At 37.1% G+C, this 16,776-nt stretch overlaps 1 protein-coding gene across 4 annotated transcripts in view; it reads left to right on the top strand.

The window, feature by feature from the left end:
* The window catches only part of LOC140758772 (ATP-dependent zinc metalloprotease FTSH 12, chloroplastic), a 71,971-nt gene extending 68,630 nt beyond the window's left edge, over positions 1 to 3,341 (top strand). For 2 of the 4 annotated variants that reach the window (XM_073095064.1, XM_073095060.1), the window contains exons 18-20: positions 1,134 to 1,214; positions 2,667 to 2,759; positions 2,843 to 3,341. In XM_073095064.1, coding sequence (XP_072951165.1) covers positions 1,134 to 1,214; positions 2,667 to 2,744 — 159 coding nt within the window. In that variant the 3' untranslated portion in view covers positions 2,745 to 2,759; positions 2,843 to 3,341. Of the gene's footprint in view, positions 1 to 1,133; positions 1,215 to 2,666; positions 2,760 to 2,787; positions 2,802 to 2,842 lie in introns of those variants that run through there. The other 2 variants (XM_073095061.1, XM_073095063.1) reach the window with 2 other exon arrangements.
* The last annotated feature ends 13,435 nt before the right edge of the window (positions 3,342 to 16,776 follow it).

Below are 16,776 nucleotides of genomic sequence, written 5' to 3'. Positions count from 1 at the left end.
GGGCGATTGTCGACGATTAGAGTCAACCCCAAGGCCGGCGGCGATCTGAGCCACGAGGGCTCCAAAGGAAGTACCCACAACACGAGGCTGCAGCACGAAGCTTCCGGAGCAAGATTGATGCCCAAAGTTGCCGGCTGGCGGGCTTCGCTGACCTGCAAACGCCAAATAATTAGGTATTTCTCTTCTAGCCTATTTAATTTCTATTAACTTTGAGGAGGTGGAAGAGCACTCATAGTCGAGTCGAGTTGCGATCTCCGATTGCTTCAACGGTGCTCTGGCGTGTCAATTCGAGGAAGCAACTTTGATGAGAAATAGAATAAGAAGAAGAAAAATAAGAAGATGAGAGAAAGGGGAAGAAGAGGGGGAGTTTGATGTGTCCTCTCCAATTTAGGGTTAGGATTTTGTTTTATAGGGAAAATCCTGATTTCAATTAGGATTTGGCCAAGGATTTCACGGCCACCTCCTCGTCGCAACACGGGTGAGAGAAGAAGGGATCACACGTGCTGTATACATGAGCCCTTTTCCTTTTCTGGTTCTTACATGAAGCCACTCATATTGCAACAGATAATTCCATAATTGTGCTTGCAGTTCTCTTTTCCTATAGTTTTTTGTGGCTGTTTTTATCATCACACTTTGTTAGAGAGATGATTTCTTTTCCTCATGAAGATTTTAGTTTTAGAACATATTGAATACTAGAACAGTAATTTCTCACAGATTTAGTGCCACCACTGTAGTCACCTTCAGTACTGTGTTTGTAACTACTAGAGCTGCAGGTAGAATGTTGACAATTTTCTACATTGAGTTTCAATTAATGTTAGTGAGGAACATTTATTATTTTCAAGATTGAAGGCTCTTGTTATGAGATCACTCCCTAGTGGTGTTAATGTTACGTAGACAAAGTTGCATGATATAATAATTGAGTGTCGTCAACCATTTCCAGAAAAGAAAGAAAAAAGATTGGAACTTCCTAACTTGTCCACAATTTGTTTATCAAATCATGTCAAATGCATGCATATTTTTGACCAACACATTCCTTTCTGTTCACTTTTTGTGGCATTCTATGAGGTTTCACCAACCCAAGAAACTTTCTTCATATCTTGTTTTGCTTATTTCTCTTTTGTTTGTCTTTGCAGGAAGTAGAGGAAAGAATGAAGCGATTGTCCCCTGTTATGCTGGAAGATCTGGCAGAACCATTCCAAATAAACTTGGATGAGGTATTCTTTCACTAATTACTGAATAATCCTTTTTTTTATATTTGTAATGTAGATATTTCAGAGTTTCTTGAGTTTTGTGTCATTGAAAAGTATTGCTTTATCTAAGAAATCTAAAATTAATATTAGGAGTTCAAAATTAAGTCGCTAGAGGGCAAGCTTTCATCATCATCCAAGACTCTTGATATGAAAACTAAGATTGATTATATGGCCTGGGTTAAAACTCAAATCTCATTATGTATCACTTATGATTGATCTGATTGCATGTTATATTATCTACTTGCTTGGTTATGGTTTTTATGGTTGTTCAGGTGTAATTCATCATTGCATTCGTATTTGAGGATTCCATATTACTTCTCCTAGATTTGAGTTTCTTGTCCTCCCAGAAGCTGCATAAGCACCAAGCTGAAACATCTATTATAAATCTAGACAGATTAATGTCCTTTCTCATTTGTTTCTCCATAACACTGGTTGTATATTGCTTAATATCTTAAGTGTTAATTTTTATAGATCAGAAAATTTCACCTTTTGCACCATGTCATTCCCATTCATGTCCCCTTTCACAAGTATCTCCCTGTACGGACATATTAAGCCCAGAAGTCCTAGCATTATCCATGATAATATAGACTGTTCAGTGAAACTACTGTTATGATTTTGGTGATGCCTTGATATGTATTCTTCAATTTCTGTTTTATGTATTTGCTCCCATTCATCTCTGCTTCTTTCTAATAATTAAGCATGATCATGTTGCATAATAACCATATATTTCATGCAGTTGAGTCGCATGCATCTTTTATCGCCAACTACTAAATGAGGAGATATTTGGTTCTACACAAGTATACATTAATGATGTTTAATTCTTATGTCAAGTTGTAAAACTGTTAGTTTCTAGTGGCATAGGGGTGCTCTACTGGCCTGCTAGACCAATCAGACCTAGCCTGTAATCTTCCTCCCTCCTTAGTCGTCACCTCCTCTTCTTCTCTCCCTCTCCACCACCACCCTCCTATCTTTTCCTCTCTCCTCACCCTCGCCTTTGATCTCCTCTTCCTCCTCCACCCTCTTCTTGTGTTGCCACAGCATCTCTGCCTCCAGAGCTCTCCTCTTTCCTGTTTCCCACTTTCTCGGCCACAAAATTGGGTCAGGGTTCCATACTCCAAGGCCTAGTCTGAACAGTTTTGGCATGGGCCAGGCCTAGGCCCATAATTGGCCCGAATCCATAGGCAGGACCTCTTGTAGGTGGGGGAGCCTTATTTGTTGGAATGCCCTCTGTTTAATATACGGTAGCATCTGGCTCTTTTTATTTCTGTTTTCTGCAAAATGAAATAATTTATGTTATTATTACAATTGCATTATTTAAATGTCATTGAAGCCAGCAAATTCTTGTTAATCTAACAGGTTGTTGTAGTGAATTTCATGGTTTGCTGCATGACTGGCTTTAATTTTTTTTTTTATCAGGATGGACCATTGCCTGTAAATGAGCGTGTGCGCTATCAACCATTGGATGTTTACGCTGCACCTCTCCACCGGTGTTGATATTTCTAGTAGTAGGTTAAATAATCATTTCCCTCTCCCTCAGATGATGGCATTAAATTTCTTATACTAGGTTAAATAATCAGCTCTCTCTCCCTCAGATGATGGCATTAAACGTAAATGCTCTTGGGATACTTTGCTGCATGCGTGGTCAACATCCAAATAGTTAGCAGTTTTTTATCGGCAAGCTGCAGTTTTTCTTCCTGCAGGTTGACATTTTGAGCTTGTCTGGAATTCTTTGTCTAGCCAGACTGAAGTTTTTGCGGCCAGACTACTCAGAAGTTTCCGTGACATGCTGATTTGATTTGCATGTACTTACTGCAAATGATTTACTTTTACAAGATGTCTCATCAAGCAGTGCTTCATCACCTCAGCGGCCCTTTGAATTCAATCTGGGTCCTCCAATATATTTTTTTTATTTTTTTGAGAGAAGTGGAGAGCTCATTTATATCTTATTAATTAAAGACGAAATGAAAGGGTTACAGGGAGAGTGAGAAGTCAAATGAAATAGCAGAGGAGAATTGGTCTTCCAGTTTGTACCGCATGTTCAAACATTTTTCTCTTTCTAAGTACATAATTTAATGCTGCTTTTTTCTGATTTATTTTTGCCCTTTTCTTAACGGAGCTTCATTGCTATGAACGAAGTTGTCAATATCATGGATCATGGATCATGTACAGCCAAATTGTGAAATTACTTCGACTGTCTTTTGCTTTTTGTAGCTATTCTACACCTCCACTGTTTAACGAATGAGAACTAAAAACGGAGGCTGGTGAAGGCTATCTGCTGAGGAAGAATAGACGCCTTCTTCCATTTCCTTCGATTTGTAGCTTACCAGGTAGGTGAAAAAGGTTTAGAACAATTATAACAATTATATATGATGTTCGGGGGATGGTAGGGATGGTTTAGTCATTAGATGCTAGTTCTTTCGTTAGTTTCTCTTCATATTTTTTGCCATTCGATCGACAGAAGAGGGTCAAGACCTTTACTTGGTCACATTGGTTTCCAGAATTCTTTCGTCACGCTAACATGTTCGGTGTGTAGTTCATTTAAATTGGCTATCCGCATGCACGGTCACCGTTGTTGGGAGATGGAACTTCCAAATGCTTGTGGTGATCGAAGAGTGAAAATTGAGAAATTTGTAGAAGAGTCTGACCAAGATTGACCTGAGCTTGCAAAACTCCAGGAAACTTGGTCTCGTCTAGAAGAGAAGTGAAAGTTTACTTGACGGAGTAGCGGAAGCAACAGTATACTTCTGTTCGCCTCCGACGATCAAGCAAACTTACAACTTCTCGCGATCTGCCATTGTCCTAGCAGATCATCAGAACTATCTCTACTTAAATATATGAAATTATGAGGTGGCGGTGATGTTCAACAAAGAATGTAGGACATTGTCTTGTCCCAGCAATAGGTGGAGAATTCATTCTCAAACCTTGGTGTATTAAGCAAGGATCATCCCAGGTAACGTAATACAACTAGCACAATATTACGAGAGCATGACTTCTTCAACCCCTTTCTCAGATCTAATATGTTGATAGATATAACTCTTAATGGAGAATATTATATGTGGTCCATCAATCATCTAATACCAATCCTATTCAAGCTTGATTGATTTGTTGTGTCAACAGAATGGGGCTCAGAATTCCTACCACGACAGCAGGGATTCTATCCTTCATTGCCTCGGACCACTCCCCTACGAAGCTTGATACTAAAGACATCATCATGCCACCATGAAACTGTATGGAAGAGGCAACCCAACTTTGATAAGCTCATGCCACTTGTGGCAAGGGGGCTCCCTCAACTACTAACCCAAATAACTAACTTCTTGCTCAAAATTAGAGTCACTCAAAGCAGAATCAAAGAATGGTGCACCACTCATTTCTATCGCATCAAGAACTCTAAAGACGCCATTCCTCATAACATTTCTATCCCTGGACCTAGCTGAAGAGGATGTCCCACTCAAAGAAACTGACTTTCAATTTAGAATTTTCTTTGAAGGAATATAATAAAATCCTTACCAAGGAAGAAATTATGTGGAGGCAGAGGTCTAGACAACTTTGGCTTTGACAGGGCGATAAAAACACCAAATTCTTCTACCACTATACTAATGCGTGGAGACAAAAATTACATTCCCCTTATTGAAAAACATGGACAAAATTTTACCAAGCTGCAAGATATTCTTAGGGTCTTCAAGGAGCAAGTTCTCAATCTAACATAATAGCTATTATACAAAATTGACTAGGCAAAACTTTATAGCCCACAGAACTCTGACCTTAAGGACGACCTAGGTAGATCCTTCTCGAAAATAGTACAACAAGCTGTATTTTGAGCTGGTCTCGTAGAAAGCACCTCCCAGATGGTTTTCTGGCCCTCGTCTACCAACAATAGTAAGAAACAGTGAAGCATGATCTCATAAAGGTGTTTAATGACTTACATCTCAATAACCTTCTCTCAAAGGTTGGGCCAAAGTTCTCATCATCTTTCTACCAAAATCAGATCGAGTAAGGATGGAAGGAAGGAAGGAAGGAATCTCAATAATCTTATTAATTGTTCCTCCAAGATATTTACAAGATACTGACTGGCCCTATTCCTTGATGACCTCATTCTAGTTTCTTAATGCAGTTTCATTAAGCTCCCCATTCACTTCAGGAATAACAAAAATTATTATTCTAGAATATAACTTCTTATTCCAGAATAACAGTTAAACATCATAATAGCCATATTCCATAATATAAACACTATTTATTAATATTACATCTTATAACACACACCAACCCAATTACCAATTTATCCTTGCTTTGCCTATAATCTCTCTTAGAAATATTATTCAAATATCTTATCATTATTCATTACTCCTCTCTTTTCTCTCTTAAACATCTTATCAACATCCTATTATAATTTATCACTCCTCTCTACTCTCTCTCTCCTCTCTTATCATATTTCTTTTATTTTATACTAAATGATAAAATTTAATTTAAACAGCATAAATGTCAATAATTTAATATTTCATAAAAATAAACACATTTTCAAATTATTAAATATTATTTTTGTAAATATAAATATTATAAATTTTTTAATAGTATAGTATTTATTTGATAATAATTATTTTATAAATTATCTTATTATTAAAATAATTTTTATATGTACTAACAACATCAAAAATATAATATTAATAAAATAATATTTTATCGAATTAAATATTTACTCATAGATAAAATAATACATTTACTATTTAAACTCTGTTTTAGTCTAATTAAATATTTTAAAAAAAATAGAAAATTTGGGAAAAATTAATATAATATTATTAATCATATTTTAAGCTAAATAAAACATATGAAAGTATAAATATTTTAATATTATTCATAATCTCATTTTGCAAAGATTATTAAAAAATATATGTTCCATGTAAAATAAAATTTTAAATTTCTTACTATTAAATATAATAGTATTTAAAATATAACATATTATTTTTTTATTAGAAAATATGTAGGATTAAATGTAACAAATGAGTAATATAAATAAACTAACAATTTAATGTTTTAACTACGTATCAGCACACAATACAAAGGTACGCTCCTACTATAGTAATAGATGGTGGTAGATAGGTAAAAACATGATAACAATTGATATTTGTAACAACATATCTTAAAAATAAAAAATAAAAAAATAAACAATTTGGGCATGATGCGACAAGCCACATTGTGGCCGGCGTCATGCCCTAGTCGAGCCTAGCAAGTGAGAAAATTTTCTCACCTATTGTGGGGGCGCGCCACTATCGCTATCCTCTCTCCATTGCCTCTCTCTCTCCTTCTAAACCTCTCTTTCTCTCTCTTTCTCTCTCTATCTCTCATTTACTCTCTCTCTCTCTCTCGTGCCGATGTTGGCCTACTGCTATCGTCGTCCTTGGGACCCACCGATGCCACCTTCACTAGGCACCGATGAGCCTTCCTTCTCCTCCTCTTTCTCTCTCTCACTCACTTTCTTCCTCTTTCTCCCTCAGGTTTGCAGGAACCAAGCCGCTGATGAGAGGTCGGTCACTGGCTAGCCTACAGCTACCGAGCCCCTCCCCGCCAGCCTAGCTCTCCTCCCTCCCCTCCTCTCTCTCTCTCTCTCCTCTTCTTCCTTTTCTTCCTTTCTTCTTCTTCCTTCCTTCTTCTTCCTCAATTTCTCCTTCTCCTCTTTTTGTAACAATGCTGGCTAAGCCCAACACTAGTGGCAATGCTCTCTTAAATTATTTTATTTTATTTTTGTTTATTTATTTATTTAGGTATTTTCTTTCTTAATTAATGCAAATAGATTATTTAGACAGTAATTATTTTATTAATGATATGCATTCATCAATATGATTGTTTATTAATTACAATTAGTATAATTAATGATTAATTATCTTATAAGCTATTACTTTTAAATATAGGTAATACTTATATTTATTTATTTATTTATTTATATTTCTATTAGATTAATAGATAGATTCGTAAATTATAATCATTAGATTTATTAAGGTATAGTAATACCTTTATGATATACATTTTAAGCAATTCTAATAATTTATTATATATTATTGTTTTGTAACAAATAAAATACTATGCTTGTTTATTTATTATTTTATAAAGTAAAGACTACATAGTCCCTAATTAATCAAGATAGAGGGAGAACCAATACTTAGTTACAATTAGTTTTTTTTATCTATAGTTACATGTTTGTTTATAATTATAAGTATATATATATATTTAGCTTTTTATTTTATAATGTCATTCTTAAACTATTTTATCTGAAAAGAAGCAACCCTTGTATTCTTAATTCATATATGACCTTTTATAATAATAGTATATTCTTAACATTAGACATTTATTTGTTTTAAAGATATGTAAAATTTCTAAAACCTAACAAATCATCATATTTTACAAATGGCTAATTTCATGTTATTTAAGTATTTTCAGATCCCAAACCACATATTTGAGACCCCAAGGATCTAGGTAAACATAAGAATAGCTATTCCTATAATACAATCATCATTTTAGGAATAACAAATTAGGTTTTAATATTCCTATTCCTCCCTATTCTAGATGTGAACAAGGCCTAAAGGAAGACTATTTTGGATAACTCTCTATCACCCATGAACTCATACATTGGCTGGCATGGAGGAAATCAGATGACTTGGTGATCAAATTGGACTTCAACAAAGCTTTTAATTTAGTGGACCAACGCCTTCTCCTAAACCTTTTTGAAGCAAGAGAAAATCAGATGACTTGGTGATCAAATTGGATTTAATGTGTTAGCAGTCAGCAATAAGTGCCATGATCATTAATGGATACCCATCAACACTTTTCACAAAGAGCAAAGATTCGAGACAGGCGATCCTCTATCATCCATGCTCTTTATTCTTATTAAAGATCTACCACTTAAGCTAGCTAAGAAGCTATCTTTCTTTTAGAATATTCTAGACCTAAAAAGAAAATATCAATCCTATAATTTGCTGATGATAATATTCTTTTCTATAAGACAAAAAAGGCTTTGATTACTAATGTTGTGACAAATTAAATAATACTCACAAGTGCACGATCTATAGAGTAGATCAATAAGCAAGGTATTAATTCCACAAGGATTTGTTTGAAAGCTTGAACTGTTTGAAACTCTTAAAGATAATTTTAGTCTAGTTGGAAAATGAGTTTAAGAGATTTATAGAAAAAGAAAAAAATTCTATAGATTTTTTTAGTTAAGTGTAAGAAAAATAAGGTCTTAGAATTCACTTTCTAGATAATATATTTCTATTAGCTAACATAAATCTCTTCTTCTTCTAAGATTCATCAAAAAATCAATCACCGGAGGATTGAAAAATTGTTTTTAAGTAAGCAATTTAATTTTCATACAAGCTAAGTTCTTCCTTCATTTTTAGAAAATATGGAGTAACAATTTTAAATCATTAGATGTGTCCTTTTTAAGAAAAAAAACTAATATTCGAATTCTAAAGAACAAATTTAAAGTAGAAGAAAGAAGAATCTATTTAGCAATTAAGAATAAATAAGAGATTTAGAATAAAAGAAACATATTATCAACAAGCTTCATCCCCAACTTTAAGAAAATTAAAATTTTATTTTAGTAATTAACTCAAATTGAATAAAAATAACTATGAAATTTAACACTAGAGAGTTTCAAATCAAATACTTCTTTCAAAAACTATCAAAGTCCAAATCCAAAAATAAGATATTATACAAAAAAAAATCAGAATTTAAACTTTGCTGACTTATAAAGATTGAAAATTTCATCAAATGAGTTCTATTGTTGCCAATTGAATTGAAACAATTGCAAGTTTAAATATTGAAATTTAAACTACAACTCCACTAAAAAAAGATGAACAAAAGTACCTAGAAAAAACATTCCTCTCTAGCTCTCAATCCCTTTATTTATAGACTTTGTGGACAAAATCTAATGACAAAAATCTTGGTCAATAAGCTAGAGCATTAGGTGGGTAATTTGTTTTGCTGAAAAATGTTGCTCAAATAGGAATTTAAAATCTATTTACCATTGCAATTATTGTTGAAATTTGTTGCTGAATTGGAGCATAAGAATCTGCTGCACTAGGTGAAGCTTCGTTATAATTTTGCTGCTTGATAGAGATTTGGTTGTTGAAAATAGCTAGGTAGAAGAGAATGATGAAAATCTATTGCTTGATGGAAAAGGAAGAAATTTTAACTCATTATGATTTAGATAAGGAAGAAAGTGATTAGTGGATCTTGGTTTGATTTAAGTATGTCTTGAGATATGAGATCTAGTTTGAGTTGCTTAATATTCACCAATTAACTTAAGTGACTAAGTCCAAATCTAGTTTGAGCTCAAATTTGACTATTTTTAGTGATTAAATGAGATTGAATTGATCAAAAATCTATATATAACTATAACACATTAATTTGCTAAAATAAAATATAAGCAGTTAATAATTTGGGATAACAAATATGATAATTATTAACAACTAACATTTAACATATTCTCCTTTTCTCAATATTATTTAGGATTGTAAGCCAATTTTTTGAAATCTTCTATAATCAATTGGCTGGAAAGGACCTAACAAGATAGACGAAAATCTTACAGTCCACGACTGAAAGCATTAATATAAAAGATCTCAGTCATCCTTCTAGGATTATGTCACTTCTCTCAACTGACTATTATCTATAATTTGCAAACTCCATAAAAGGTTGGTAGCTAGACGACCAAATCTCTCTCAATTGGGGGCATCTAACACTACTAAACATGGTTCTATCGACGTTGCCTTCTTCATTTCCAGTAAGCTAGTTCTCTATAAGATTGATTCTATTAGGAAAGCATTCTTTGGGCAAGGTAAACAAAAGATAAAGGGGTTCCAATGCCTAGTCAATTGGGAAAAGGCGCAAAAACAAGAGCAAAAGGCGTTGGGCATACAAAAACTCTAGAACTAGAATATTACATTATTAGCAAAATGGTGGTGGAAATTATTAGATGATGATTGACTATCTCCTTGGAAGGATCTTATCCTTATAACATACTACCAAAGAAGAATACCTTTAAAGGAAGAATGTTATGAATCACAATTTGATTCAATTCATAATTATTTATAGACAAATTTTAGGATAGAACTTTCATGAGTTGATTGTAGGGATTCTGTGGGTAGTCGCACAAATTCCTAGGTATAGGATGGAGGTGATGATGGCGTAGAGGCTGGGTAGTTGATGGAGGTGGCTCAGCAATAGATGATGGTGGTGGTGTCTTGCGAATACGGATACAATAGATGGTATGACCTACAACTGTGTTAGCGGGTAAAGATAAAGACTGTACATAGAGACAATCAAAAGGGAGATGAGGGTGTGGGGGGGGGGGGGGTTGGGGGGGGGGGCGTGGGGAGGGAGAAATAGACCTGCCATATGGAACTAAGGGGATCGACGAAAGAGGGTAGATTAGAAGCTAGACGAGACCGTTTAGATTAGAGAGGCGGGGCATTGATTGCTGAAGAGGGAAGAGGGAAGAGGGAGATTGATACACCTTGTTAGAGTCCTTTCTTATTACATTAGTTATTTATTTTCATTAAAATAAAATTCCTGTAGGTCGTGTTCGAACGTGGAAAGGGTCGCGTTCGAACGTGGAAGGGATCGCGTTCGAACGCCCTTGCGAACGCTTGCATCAAGTTCGCAAATACAGAGAACGCAAAATGCGCATTCGAACGCTTGCAGCGCGTTCGAACACTTGCATCGCATTTGCACATATAGAGAACGCCTTTTGTGCATTCGAACTCTATCGGGCGCGTTCAAACGTGATCGACGGGATTGCACTAGGATTAGGGTTAGTTATTATTATTAGGGCTTATTGGCTAACCTCTATAAAAGTGCGGATGGCAGCCAAATTCATAATGTTATTGGATTATTGATTTCTTGCCTCCTATCTTCTCTCTATTCTCTCTACCCTAATCTCCTTCCTCCATCTTCACCAACCTACCACCTCTACTGTTGGCAAGGTTTCTCCTAACTTCTAATCTTCCTCGTCTATTGAGTCTTCCCTTTTCTTTGGGATCTCGACCACTTCTTCACTTTCGTCTTAATCACTTAAACAACATCACTTATCCACCCTCATCTCTATTATCATCCATAACACTAACATCCACTCCACCCATCACCACCACCATTATCCACAATCTATCATGTTTTCTCCCTAGTTGCAGTTCGAATTTGCGAAGGGCATAAATACAAAAAATATAGATCAGGGAGTTGCGAATCGATTCCACTTATTTCATAATTTTATGACTACGGGAGAATATTTGGTGAATATTTTCCCTCAATTGCTTGGACTGCTTCCTACAATAAATTCAGATCTTAAAGGAATTGTTCCGTAACCTATCATTGATATTAGAGCCTATCAGTTTGATACCATAGACTCTATCAATTGGTATCAGAGCCAGGCGAACCGTAGACCTCCATTAATGGTTGAAACAAAGAAGATGACGTCAACAAGAAGATGAATAGAGAGAATACCGACAAGGGGAAGACTCAACCCATGATAATCCTAACCGTGAGGCCGATTCCTTTAGAGCGACCATGATAGGACCGAGTCAACTAACGTCCATGGGTGTGAATATGGGCTTGTCAGATGAACTTAGGGGCATGTTCCAAACATTGCTACATAGAGTTGACGCAATGTAGAATGATCATAATGCTTTAAAAGAATATGTTATGAACCGATCGGTTTCATCATCTTCTCGAAAAAGATTGATACCTCAAGAAGGTTCAGTGGTGGGACCACATTGAACTAATAGCCCACAGGTCCATGTGCGACATGTGAGTGTCAATGATCCTCTTTTACCTATGCCTACACATCATCCCCCACCTCCGATATAAAACCTAAGACCAGTGGTGGTGGAACTCGAGAGGCGTGCGGCACTGGTGCGCTTCGTCGATGAGGAGGATTGGCACTTTGAGGATGAGGTTGATCCCTTCAGAGATGGTGATGGATGTGCTCGAGGATTTAGAGAAGGAGATCAACATGCACAAAGGTTCAGATCTGAACCAAGGATCTTTCGCGAACCCAACAATGCTATTCGGGGGAGAACCACATGCTTGGACTTTCCAAAATTCTAAGGCGATGATGATCCAATGGATTGAGTGTTTCAAGTTGAACAATACTTTGATTGTCAAGGGACAACAGAGAATGCAAAGGTCCAGATGGCAAGCTTTTTCACCTCCAAGGAACAGTATTACATTGGTATAAATCCGTTAATTGTGGTGGAGGATTTACTAATTGGGCTAACTTTTGTAAGAGGATTACACGCAAATTTGGGACAGCAGCATAAGAAGATTTTGCTACCACATTAAGCAAGATGGTTCAGAGGACGACCGTATTGAAGTACCAAGCTGAATATGAAAGAGTTAGTAGTCATTGTGAGCTACCTTGGCCCGAACCGACATTGATGAGCACATTCATTTCAGAGCTGCAGGATGAGATATAGGCGGATGTTTGTGCTCTTTGTCCTACCACTCTTGAAGAGGCCTTTGAGAAGGCTATGAGGATGGAGCAAAAATATAAGGCTCTCAAGATGGTAGCACAAACCACCTTAGAGATCTTCCGATGTTAGAGCAGGCACAAGACCCCGGGTTCAAACTCTCACACCTGCCCAGATGGAGGAGCGAAGAGTGAAGAGCCTTTGCTTTCGATGTGATGAACGTTTCACCTCCCAGTCATCAGTGTTCCAAACTGATCAGGAGTGTGATGCTCATTGACAGTCTCGAGGAGGACGATGAGGTTACTAGTGATGGAGAGTGTACAGAGGAGGTCCATGAGGAGACTATTGAGGAGGGCGCGGAGGAAGATATCCAAGCTGAAATATCGATGCATATATATTCGGGTACTTCCACGCCGAGGACATTACGGGTAGATGGACTCATTAGAAAACATTGTGTGCATATCCTCATCGATTCTGGAAATACACATAACTTTCTAGACGAGAGGTTAGTGAGGAGATTGGGCATGGATGTTGAAACGACCATGGATGATTGGGCATATCCTCATCATTAATCTCGTCATCCTCCTTAGGACCATCGATAAGCATCACACTCCCGATTGATTTAGAACACTAATGACCGGGGGTCAAACGCTCATCACATCGGAAGCAAAGGCCCTTCGCTCTTTGCTCCTCCACCTGGGTAGGTGTGAGAGTTCAAATGGGGGGGGGGGGGCGGTCTAGTGCCTCCTCTAACGTCAGAAGAAGGTCTCAAGGGTGGTCGTGGTCTAGTAGTTGCAGCCACTATTTTTGAAACCACAGAATTTTCAGCCGGCATTCTAGGTGCAAATCGCCCATCTCGATTGCCCCAATTGGTTTTCACTGCCATCTTTAGAGCCCTATGCTTTTGTTCCATCCTCACAGCCTTCTCAAAGGCCTTCTCAAAGGACATAGAGCACGAACATCCACTTGTATCTCCTCTTGCAGCCCTAAAATAAATGTACTCATCAATGTACGTTCGGGCCATGGTAGCTCACAACGACTACTAACTCTTTCAAACTCAGCTTGGTACTCCAATACGATAGTCCTTTAAACCATCTTGCTTAATGTGACAGCAAAATCTTCATATGCCGCTGTCCCAAATTTGCATGTAATCCTCCTACAAAAATCAGTCATTCGATAAATCCACCACCACGAATTACCGATCTATACTAATGCAATACTATTCCTTGGAGGTGAAAGCTTGCCATCTGGACTTTTGCATCTTCCGTTGTATCTTGATAATAAAATATTGTTCAATTTGAAATACCTAATCCGTTGGATCACCGCCTTGGAATTTTGGAAAGTCCAAACATGCGGTCCTCCCCCAAATAGCGTTGTCAGGTTCGCAAAAGATTCTTGGTTCAGGTCTAAACCTTTGTGCATGTTGATTACCCTTTTTAAATCCTCGAGCACGTCTATCACCATCTCCATAGGGATAAATCTCATCCTTATAGTACTAATCCTCCTCATCGACGGAGCGCACCGGTGCCACACGCCTCTCGAGTTCCACCACCGCTAGTCTTAGATTTTGTAACGAATGTGGGGGATGATGTGAAGGAAAGCATAGGTAGGAGGGGATCATTGACACTCATATGACGCACTTGGACCTGTGGGGTATCGGTTCGATGGGGTCCCACCGCTGGTCCTTCTTGAAACTCCGTTCGTCGTCGAGGAGATAACGAACCCAATCGATTCACAACATATTCCTTGAATTCATAATTCATTGTGATCCTTTTGTATGTTGTCAACTCTATGCAACAATATTTGGAACATGCCCCTTAGTTCATCCATATTCGAACCCATGGACGTTGGTTGACTCGGTCTTGCCGTGGTTGCTCCAAAGGAATCGGCCTGACAGTTAGGATCTTCGTGCATTGAGTCCTCCCTTGTCGGTGTACTCTCCATAGGTCTCCTTGTTGATGTCATCTTTTTTATTTCAACCATTAATGGAGGTCTGAGATTCGCCTGCTCTGATACCAAATTGATAGGCTCTGATACCAATTGTTAGATATTGTTAGGGCTCTAATACCAAATTGTTAGGCTCTAATACCAATTGATAGGCTCTTATACCAATTGATAAGCTCTAATACCAATTTATTAAGCTCTGATACTAATTGATAGGCTCTGATACCAAATTAATAGGCTCTGATACTAAATTGATATGATCTGGAACCAAAGATAGGCTACGCTAAGATTCCTTCAAGATCTGAATTTATTACAAAAATCAGTCCACGCAACTATGGAAAAATATTCGTCAGATATTTTGTGGTAGTTAGACAATTGTGTAACTAATTGGGTTGGATCTGTAACTTCCTGATCTACAACTTTCTTATTTATGCCATTCATATATTCGAATAGTAGAAGGGACGAAAACACGGAATAACGTGGGTAATGGTTGTAGTGATGGGTGGAGTGGATGTTAGGGTTATGGATGGGTATGGAGATGAGGGTGGATTGTTAAAGTGATTAAGGGAAGTAGATGAAGGGAACGAAGTGGTTGAGATTCCAAAGAAAAAGGTGGCTCAACAGTCGAGGAAGATTAGAAGCGAGGAGAAATCTTGCCAACGGTAGAGGTGGAAGGATGGTAAAGAGGAAGGAGGGAGGAGTCTAGAGAGAAGATAGGAGGCAAGAAATCAAGAATCCAATTCCATAATGAAGTTGATTGCCATCCACATATTTATAGAGACTAGCCAACAAGTCCTAAAACAATATGAAATCCTAATTCTAGAGGATTCCTGTTGATCGGGTTCGAACGCACTAAAAAAGCCCCTTCTCTGGATTTGCAAACGTGACACAGACATTCACAAGGCGTTTGAACGCGAGCATTCATAAGGCATTCACAAATGCGGGCATTCACAAGGGCATTCGAACGCGACTCCATCTGCGTTTGAACGCGACTCCATCTGCGTTTGAACGCGACCTATAGGAATTTTATTTTAATAAAAATAAACACCTAATGCAATAAGAAAAGATCCTAACTAAGTGTATCAAAGTAGTCTTATCCCCTAAGCATCTTTCTCAAATTAGGATATATTACCTAATGTATATGCATGTTTTGACCTCCAACATGATTATATGACCTTATTTAGAGATGATTTTAATCGAGCATATTTTATCATTTATTTGATTAGACTAATCTGGGATATGAGTATGTTGGTGATATATAGAGATGGTTGGAGATAATTATATTATTTTGACATTATGTTGAGATGATCTTTTGCATGAGTATGCATATGATAGATGTACAATTCGAGATTGCATTATATTATTTTTCTCTTGACTTCTTTACCACCTAAATTTCTAATATGCATAACTTGTTATAGTACTGGATATATGCACATGTACGTGATCTATCATATAAAAGGAAATGCATAAATCTCATTGATAAGAAAGTTAATAGAAAAAGCATGTGGATATTTGAGTAGGCACTAGGGTTCAAGGTTCTTGGATTGATGATTATGGTCGCTGATATGTAATATCTCGTAGCTTATATTTGAGGTCAATTGAGTCTGTGCGCACAGACAATCGGACACCTACCATTCGCTAGGACATATGTATGGTGAGTTATCCTTATGTGATTTCTATTAACTGACGGGGTACCCGATTTGGATGGATTATGATATATCCTTGGCGTATGGTAATGTATGATTATGATTGAGATATCCTTAGTGTATGGCAAGGTACGCTTTGAGCCTATGGGCAAGATGTTGAGATCGGGTACCAAGTATTGATTGAGCATAGTGGTCTAGTATGTGATACGATCACACCTTGGGCAATGGAGCTCTGATACCAAATTGATACGATCTCCCCTTAGGCTAAGATTCGATCTCTTCCAATTCTCAGATTTGGACTAGATCTGGCACGGAACTTTAAAATAAGATCCCGAAATATTCCGATGTCGGATCAATGTGAAATTTTGATATATTGTCACCCTTGATAAGAGCTTTCCAACAAATCAAGTTTCAGACGAATCGGAGTTGGGAATCTCGAGATATTGTCCGTTTAGTGGACAAACGTCAGGATGCTCTGTTTTGGAT

The sequence above is a fragment of the Typha angustifolia genome, chromosome 4 (genome assembly GCF_048772165.1).
Source record: "Typha angustifolia cultivar Huaian chromosome 4, ASM4877216v1, whole genome shotgun sequence".
In the NCBI taxonomy this organism is placed as follows: Eukaryota; Viridiplantae; Streptophyta; class Magnoliopsida; order Poales; family Typhaceae; genus Typha; species Typha angustifolia.
This window is presented reverse-complemented; position numbering and strand designations above follow the sequence as displayed.